This window comes from Myotis brandtii, unplaced genomic scaffold (genome assembly GCF_000412655.1).
Source record: "Myotis brandtii unplaced genomic scaffold, ASM41265v1 scaffold257, whole genome shotgun sequence".
NCBI classification, from domain to species: Eukaryota; Metazoa; Chordata; class Mammalia; order Chiroptera; family Vespertilionidae; genus Myotis; species Myotis brandtii.
The window spans coordinates 648447-658119 of record NW_005359757.1 but is presented as its reverse complement, the minus strand read 5'-3'; the positions used below and the strand labels follow the sequence as shown (position 1 = coordinate 658119).

At 40.7% G+C, this 9673-nt stretch overlaps 1 protein-coding gene across 1 annotated transcript in view; it reads left to right on the top strand.

The window, feature by feature from the left end:
• The window catches only part of CEP97 (centrosomal protein 97kDa), a 24303-nt gene that overhangs the window by 4954 nt on the left and 9676 nt on the right, over nucleotides 1-9673 (top strand). Inside the window, exons 4-7 of the mRNA XM_005867969.2 lie at nucleotides 186-287; nucleotides 1832-1945; nucleotides 2499-2665; nucleotides 8324-8488. Of these exons, the coding sequence (XP_005868031.1) occupies nucleotides 186-287; nucleotides 1832-1945; nucleotides 2499-2665; nucleotides 8324-8488 (548 nt within the window). The remainder of the gene's footprint in view (nucleotides 1-185; nucleotides 288-1831; nucleotides 1946-2498; nucleotides 2666-8323; nucleotides 8489-9673) is intronic.

Sequence of the window (9673 nt, the reverse complement as noted above, 5' to 3'; positions counted from 1 at the left end):
TCTGTCATCATTGATATTTCTATCTCTCCTTCTCCCTTCCTCTCTGAAATCAATAAAGAATATATTTTTTAAAATAAAGAAATAAATAAGCAGAGGAGGGAGGAGACTCAGCTACAAGAAACCAAGGAAGTTGCTTTATTTTGATTTTGTTTGCGTGAACTGACATAATAATTTTCTTGTGCTAGGCCATGGAGCAAATCAATAGCTGCACAGCTCTACAGCACCTTGATTTATCAGACAATAACTTACCCCAGATAGGTGATATATCTAAGTTGGTATCACTGAAGGTAAGTGTGTGTTCTATGTCATTTCTGAAATTTTATACTAAAATACCAATAGAAAGTTATCTGTTTAACTTTAAAGCAGACTGCTACATATAAAGAACAGACTGTGTTCATTACAATAAAAATTCTATTACAGTGTGAAACTTTTTGTTTTTAGTGTCTATAACTGATGTAATTAAAACTGGTAATTGTAATTAAGGTTAATTCTTATTTACTGTCCTTCAAACATGAAATTCCCTTCATGTCCAACCAGCCTGCTAGCAGCTTTGCAGTAAGTACATAGCATGTTGGCGAGGTTGAGCATAATTATTCCTGAACATGAGCCTGTGCTCTTGACGCTCGGAATTGCTGTTTGTTTGTTTTTTAGTAACAGGTATTATTAAATTATCAAAATTATCTTCACTTTAATTTTAAAAAATAAACCTGTGCCATATCGCACATTTTATGGAGGAAAATGTATCATGCAACCAAATAAGTAACAGTTGAATTCACAGCTTCAAAAGACATATGTAGGCATTTTCCATATTTTTGCTTCATTGGATATTAATATTAGATGAACTCATTAAGCTTTAGAAGAAGTGCTATTAGCTCAGCTTTCCCCACATCTTTAGCAGAACATGCAGTAGTTATTCTAAACAATTTGATTTAGTCAGATACTAAGAGAATTCAAATGAACTGAAGATGATTAAACTTTTTTTTTTTCTGAAATGGAGGCATGATTATCTTATTAGAATCTGGGTGTTCAGAGAGATTTTGGTTCCTCATTGTTGCTGACCTTGAGTCAGCTTCATCTGCGAGTAGCACATGCTAGCTTGATCAAGCTTTTAGTTTCCAAGAGAATACAGAGACTCTGTGGGAAAATGCATGCAGAGTTCCAGTTTGGAGCTGGTAGCAGACATGCTGATTGGTCCTCCCTTTTTCCTGAAGCAGTAGGAATGAGGACTCCCTCATCTCTAGATCATGGATAGTTTTTGCACCTTGGAGTTGGGATCCCTGCCTGATGGGGTCTTTTGGACGCTGGCACATGATCAGGGGAATTAGAGCAAATTATGGATTGTGTGTTCCCTCCCTCCCTTTCTCCCTTCCTCTCCTCCTCCCTCCCTTCCGCTCTTCCTCCCTCCCTCCCGTTCTTTCTCCCTTCCTCCTTCTCTTTTGGAAAATTTGCTTTATACATGGTTGTTTTAATAAGTGTTTTCTTTCTGTTTCTTTCTCAACCTCTATATTGATGTTTTAAAAAGTAATGAACCGTTTGTTGGAAATTGCTTAAGTTTTAATAAACTAAATTTCATGAAATGCTAGTTGCTACACCTAGCATGTGTTCTTGGACAAGTATGTAAACTTTCTTAGGCTTAGAATGTGGACAAGAAAAGAGAGTGGACCAGACAACAACCCATGACTCTTCTACCATTAAGTCTTTGATTTGTGTGCTATGAGATGTATAATAAAATAGGTCCCTGTTTTCACACATACCATTTTGGTTTTTGTCAAAATAGACCCATTCATTTATAATCTTTTCATTTGTAAGTCATGTTGTTTTTACTTTTAAGACCCTGCTTTTACATGGAAACATCATCACCTCTCTTAGAATGGTACCGGCTTATCTACCGAGAAGTCTTGCTATCCTTTCTTTGGCGGAAAATGGAATTCGGGACTTAAATGAGGTAAAATTTGAGGGTGTTCTCTGGGAACCAGGAAGCTGCAAAGTTGTGAGAAAGGAGGAGAAACACAGAAGAAAGTTGTGAGCTCACTGTTGGACTGTGAACCTCTTGGAAGAAACTGCATCAAGATGAAACACTGGCTCTAGCTGATCATTATTTTTCCTTCCATTTTTTTCTTAATGTCAGTGGATCATGAAGGCATAATTTCATATGTAATGTGCAGTTACTCCATTTGTAAGTGATTGGAGGTAGAGGGACATCTACACTAAAGAGGTTAAGGCACACTGTGCACCTTCCTCTGGCTGCTATTGGGTTTTCAGTTGTCTTTGCTGGGAAGCAGTGCTGATGCTTTCTAAGCGACATTGTGCAGCAAGGGCAGATGGCCATATCGTTGGAATTTGGAAGTCAGTGGATAATATAAGAGTGTTACTTGTCGCTTTTCAGAACAAGAGGGGAATTGTTACATTCTCAAATTGCCAATGATGTGTAATCACGAAAGCCTTGCGCTTGGCACTGAATAGTCCAATTTGTTCAACAGACATATCCTTTGTTCCAGATCTCTTTTTTGGCATCCTTAACTGAATTGGAACAGTTGTCGATCATGAGCAATCCTTGTGTGATGGCAACACCTTCCATTCCAGGGTTCGACTATCGGCCGTACATCGTCAGCTGGTGCTTAAACCTCAGAGTCCTGGATGGATATGTGATTTCTCAGAAAGAAAGGTGAACATGACCTTTTTAACATCACATTTACTATGCAAGTTACTAAAAAGACCATTTCTAGCTTTCGACAGATTAATAAACTGAATATTTCTTTAAATGTGCATTTGAAATGAAGATCCTTAGTGCAGTCATATAGCAGACTCTGTGCTGCTCGCTTAGGATTTTCTATCCTTCCTACAAAAGAATTTCAGTTCCAGAGGTTGGGTCTCAGATCAGTCCCACAAAAGCTTGCAGTTCACCAGATATGTAAGGCAGTATTAAGAATAACTTAGGACCCAACTACCCTTTATTTTGAACAAAGACTTTGTGGGAAAATGTATGCAGAGTTCCAATTTGGAGCTGGTAGCAGACATGCTGATTGGTCCTCCCCTTTTCCTACCTGTGAAGCAGTAGAAATGAGGACTCCCTCATCTGTAGATCGTTGATGGTTTTCGCACCTTGGAGTTGGGACCCTGCCCGGTAGGGTCTTTTGGACAGTGGCACATGATCAGTGGAATTAGAGGCTTAGGGGAGGTAAGGAACTAGGATGTGGGCAAAGTGGTTGGAGTTAGAGGGGATTGTGAGAACTGAAATGAGTTTATTCTCATCTCTGTGCCTCATTTCACTTCCTCCCCTCAATGCATATGTACATGCATTTATGGACTCAGCACATACATTCTTCCTCACCTTTTTTTACCCTTCTGTCCTGGAGACTGGCAGCAGGCCCTTGAGGGGTTTCCTAGTGAGGGCATGAGTGGTAGATCACAGGCTTTTCCTTTTCTTTTCCCTGCAGTTTCGTCTAGTTGCTGAATCAGGCAAGGGGCAGTGAGGAATAGCAACCAGGAGCTACACAGTGGTGGTGCTGGTGCGGGGTGGGGGACATATGTCAAGTCTAGTTTATCTACCAAAAAGTGTGACTTTTTCCTTTATACTGTAGTAAGTGTTGCCATGTACTCATGAACCTTATTTTGTTTCAAACTGTGGGTAGTTCTAAAGCTGGAATATGGATTTACTTGGATTATCTTCTCCAGATCTTTCTTTAAGCGAAAGTAGTTGTTGGATTTTTCTGTGGGAGTAGACAACATTTTCACATGTGGGAGGCAGCATGGAGAGATGGTTAGAAATGAGAGTCTGGCATAAAGAGAGACCTGGAAGAGAGATGAGCCCTGGTGAAGAGAGACAAGAGAAGGCTTCATCACATCTTTCCCTGCTGCCCATTAGCTGTGTGGCCTGGGCAGGGCCCTTGGCTTCTCCAAGCCTTAGTCTCTCATCTGTCAAACGTGGGGAATACTACCTCACTTTCAAGGTAATGAGGATAAAGGATATAAATAGCATAATACTGGTCATACACTAGTGCTTAATAAATGATAAGTCATTACTTTTGGATAGGGAGTAGGAATTGAAGTGATTTGAAGGAACTAAAGCAAGTGTTAAGAAACAAAATATTTGTTGAGTCCGAATAATAATACAAAGGCTATGTTTCTACACTGTGAAAGTGGTTTTAATAGGTGACTTTCAGGAAATTTGTACTTTTTTGAACTTCCTGTGTAATGTTTTACAAATGTTTAACTTCAGAGACTCCAGGAGGTAGGGAACAGTGCATTCACTTGGGTAGCCTCCCTTTGTGTGAGGGTCCTGCACTAAAGTCTGGAGGGAGGCAGAGGGGGAAGGCAGCACAATAACAACCCTTTCTCAGATGAGTTCTTTTTCCCCCCAGATTAAAAAAACACAAAGTTTCATAATTCAGGTCTAGTCTCAAAAATGATATTTACAAATACCCACATCATCCCCACTGAGAATATGGAACAGCCAGCACTCCAGAGATGTCCTTTGCCCCACTGTCATCATAAAACTCCCCTCCCTACTAGAGATAATCATTGTATTGACTTTTTTTGTTGTTGTTAATCCTCACCTGATGATATTTTTCTATTGATTTTTTAGAAAGAATGGAAGGGAGGGGGAGAGACAGAGAGAAACATCGATTGGTTGCCTCCTGCACACACTCTGACTAGGGCATGAGATTGAGCCTGCAATCGAGATACGTGCACTTGACCAGAATCTAACCTGTGACCCTTTAGTCCGCAGGCCAACACTCTAACCACTGAGCCTAACCAGCTAGGGCTATTTTGACTTTTTGATAATCCAGAAAGATTATTATCTTTCCTGGTTATTATGGAGTCTGTAAATCAACCAGCTCCCGCCAGAGTAGCTGAAATTAAAAGGATGGACAATACTCACAAATAAGTGTTGGTGAGTACGTGGAGCAATTGGAACTCTCATACACTGTTCTAGGAATGTAAGTGGTTCAATCACTTCAAAAAACTGGCAGTATTTACTGAAGCTAAACATACAGATACATTCCCTGTAGCCCAACAGTTTAACTTCTGGTCTATACCCTACAAAAATGGGTGCTCTGTCTACCAAAAGATATGTACAAGCGTGTTCATAGCAGCCTATTCATAATAGCTTCTAACATTGGGAGCTCTTTGGAACAGGGGTCCTCAAACTACGGCCCGCGGGCCACATGCAAATACAAATATTGTATTTGTTCCCGTTTTGTTTTTTTACTTCAAAATAAGATATGTGCAGTGTGCATAGGAATTTGTTCATATTTTTTTTTTAAACTATAGTCCGGCCCTCCAACGGTCTGAGGGACAGTGAACTGGCCCCCTGTTTAAAAAGTTTGAGGACCCCTGCTTTGGAACTTTTGGGAAATGACCCAAATGTCAGTCCACAGAAGAATGGGTAAATAGAAATATTCAGACTAAAGAATCTAGATTGTTATTGATGCCACACTAGTGAGAAAAATGCTATTGCAGGTGATGTCTGAGACAACCCTGGAGTCTACACTGTACTCCCATGTTTTAGAGTATCTCTGGAAATATGCTATTTGGGGGTGGGGGGTGGGGAGGAATTAGGCTAAGGGAGAACTATTGTCTTAAAAATCATTGAGTAGCCTGCGCAGTGTTCAAAACGTCCTCCTGGTCAACCTTGGGGATTGTCCTGAGGATAGGAAGGACTTTCCAGTTTTCATATGTACTCAGCCTGTTATTTCCTAAAAACATCCAGGTTAAATTTTTCTCCCTCATGAAAAGTATCCTAGGTTCTTGGATGACTTCAGGTAGCCACATCTTAAGTATGTGTATCATAGAAAGAGTCACTGAGCAGTCACCCACCCTGTGGTGCTTTGGCTAGTGCTTTCTGTGGGAGAAGGGCAGCTGTGGAAAGACCAGCACCTTTGTATAGCACCTGAGAATTTGGATTTCTTTCTGAATTTGTTTCCATCTGTTTTACTATTTACAGGACACAACTACGCCTCTGTTGCTTAGAGATCAGAGCCTAGTTAGGAAGCAGAACTTTGGAGATGTTTCTCTTTTTTTGAAAAGATATTCAAAATATAGGGAAGTAGAGAGAGTACCTAACATAGGAACATCTCAGTACCCACCATGCAGCCTCCAGAGTTACCAGGATTTTGCCGATCCTGTTTCATCTATCCCCCACTTTTTTTGTTAGAGTGTTTTATTTTATTTTTATTTATTTATTTTTTAATATTTTATTGATTTTTACAGAGAGGAAGGGAGAGGGATAAAGAGTTAGAAACATCAATGAGAGAGAAACATCGATCTGCTGCCTCCTGCACACCTCCCACTGGGGATGTGCCCGCAACCAAGGTACATGCCCTTGACCAGAATCAAACCTGGGACCCTTAAGTCCACAGGCTGACGCTCTGTCCACTGAACCAAACCGGTTATGGCTTGTTAGAGTATTTTAAAAGCAAATACCAGTATCATTTTATTCAATACTCTCTCTTTTTTTTTTTTTAAAGAGCAGGTTGTTTTCATTTTCTCTTTTAATAGTTGTTACTCCTTTTATATTATGTAACTGTTCCTTTAATTTCAAGAGAAATATCATATTCCAATGATTTGAAAGTCATGTTATAGCTGAATGAATGTTAATTTTGTTTTTCTTTTTGTTGGCAATGGTCTCTTAATTGGCAGGGAGTTTTTTTACCCAGGAGAAAATTTTATGGATTAATACATTTGTATAGTGGTATGTTTTTGATGAATGAAAAGCAAAGGCAAGAAAAACATTTTACATTCACTGATGATCCACAGTTTATGGTTTTTCTCATACTTATACTGTGGAGCACTGGAGCCTGAGCCTTCTTTGTCTTTTTACTTTTGTTGCTCCTTCGTCCCAGACTACACGCCATCTACAACATGGAAGTGTTGCTTGCTGGTTATGTTCAAGTTGACAGTTGCCATTTGCTGTGGACCTTTTTGGAGGGAGAGCTTTTCAACAAGTGATTTGCTTGGCAGAACTTATGGAAACTTAGAGCAGATTTCATGAAGATTCTGAATGATCTTTATTTTAACTGTTTTCCTGAAATAGAACAAACATTTTATTAGACTAAGAATGGGTTACCTGACTTGAGTTAATCTACTTGGCATACCACATATCTCACTGAAGGAAATAGTCTTTCCTTTCTTGTGACCCTGGAAGATCGCTAACTAAACTTGTTATATTGTATTGCACCATGACTCTTTTGCAGGATTTAACCAGTTATCAAGAGGACAATTTCTCTTCAGTCTATAATAGACCTTGGGTGGCTTGACAGTTTTGGACAGTACAGTTTGTATGATGTGGATACCTTGATATGAAGGTCCAAGAAAATAGTCGTGAATTGGAAGTGATTTTCAAACTATCTGCAATGCTTAGTTAATTGTATAAAAACAGCAAAACAAAGTATATCAAAATGATCCAACCTCAACTTCAAGTTGAGGGCCAAGTTTAAGAATGGCAAAATTAAGGCAATGGCATGTTAAACAAAAATAAATAAATAAACCAATTCAAATATGTGTCTATATATATAAAAGCCTAAGCAACCCTTACAACTTGTCAACTGAACAACCGGTTGACCAGTCGCTATGACGACACACTGACCACCAGGGGGCAGATGCTCAACACAGGAGCTGCCCCCTGGTGGTCAGTGTGCTCCCACAGCCAACCTCCTGTGGTTGGCCAACCTCCTGCGGTCCCTCCCCCTGGCTGGGCCCCAATTGGCCCTGATCACTGGCCAGGCGGAGGGACCCCACCCGTGTACGAATCCGTGCACAGGGACTCTAGTGGAAAAATAAACAGTAATAGAATGACCTCCCACAAATCCAATATCTAACTTCAGTGGTTTTCAACTCATGGCCAACCTTGTTCATTTAAACATACTTCACCTATTCCTCTTCTCCTGTGTTACTTTTAAGCAGATCTCAGATTACATATAATTTCATCTGTGAATATTTCAGTATATATCTCTAAAAGGTAAGGGCTCTTCAAAAAATAACTGTAATACTATTATCACATGTCATCTGTAATATATTTGGGTACTTCAGTTTAACAGTGAATGGAGGGAATACGTATTGCTTCTTTGAAAATAATTTTGAAATATTTGGAACCATTAGTACAAATCTATGGAAATGCCCCTAAGCAAGAAAAAAGGTTTGAGTCATGTTAAGAGAAAGGGGAGTGAATCAGAAGGATCAATTAAAAGTTGAGTGAGTTTTATTTATGAAAAACATCCAACAATGCTATAAAGGTAATTAAGATGGGAGATCATGTTGCTTAAAATTGTATACTAGTACTATCTACCTGGTGTCACCTTCTCTTTATGTCCCCCAATTGCAGTTTGAAAGCTGAATGGCTCTATAGTCAAGGCAAGGGGAGAGCATATCGGCCTGGCCAGCATGTCCAGCTTGTCCAGTATCTAGCTCTGGTCTGTCCTCTCACTTCTACACTGGGTCTTCAAACAGCAGAGGATGCCAAGCTAGAGAAGATTCTGAGCAAGCAGAGGTGAGCCCACTTGTTTATAGCAGCTAATGAATTCACAGTGCAAATACCTCTGAGTCTTTGCTGTGGGGTCAGTAGGACTGAGGCCAGTGCCACGGCCCACATTTCTGAGCGTTTTGGCCCCTTGTCACTGCAGCAGTCGGGCAGGGAACTGAACCACACAGTGCAGTCCAGTTTGCTCCACAGCAGCCGCATTGCTAATCATGCCTGGGGAGAGCCAAGCAGTATGGGAGAATGGAATTTTTTTTAAAATGGATCTGTTCTTTTAATGTAGGTGTTCCTTTTGGGTTTTTAAATACATTAAGAAGTATAGCTAACAACAAGTGTTAGTGAGGATATGGAGAAAAGGGAACCCTTGTGCACTGTTGGTGGGAGTGCAGACTGGTGCAGCCACTGTGGAAAGCAGTATGAAGTTACCTCAAAAAATTAAAAATGGATCGGTCTTATGACTCAGGGATTCCACTTCTGGGAATTTATCCAAAGAAACCCAAAACACCAATTTGAAAGAATATATGTACCCCTATGTTCATTGCAGCGTTATTTACAATTAGTGGCCTGGTGCACAAAATTCGTGGGCGGGGGCGGGTGGGGGGCTGTCCCTCAGTCCGGCCTGCACTCTCTCCAATCTGGGACATCCCTCTTGTAATCCGGGACCACTGGCTCCTAACCGCTCACCTGCTGTCTGCCCAATTGCCCCAACCATTCTGCCTGCCATCCTGCTCGCCCCCAACTGCCCCCCCACCAGCCTGATCGCCCCAAATGCCCCCATCCATGGCCTGCTCACCCCCAACTGCCACCCCCTGCTGTCCTGATCACCCCCAACTGCCCTCCCCTCCTGGCCTGATTGCCCCTAACCTCCTCTGCCTCAGCCCCGCCACCATGGCCTTGTCTGGAAGGATGTCCGGAAGGTCTCCTGGTCTAATTAGCATATTACCCTTTTATTAGTACAGATAGCCAAGATTTAAAGCAGCCCAAGTGTCCATCAGTAGACAAGTAGATGGAAAAACTGTGGTACATTTACACAATGTAATACTACTCCACCGTAAAAAGGAAGAACATTTTATCCTTTGCAACAGCACGGATGAACCTAGAGAACATTATGCTAAGTGAAATAAGCCAGTCAGAGAAAGACAAGTATCATATGATTTCACTCATATGTAGAATTTAATGAATTAACTGAACTACCAA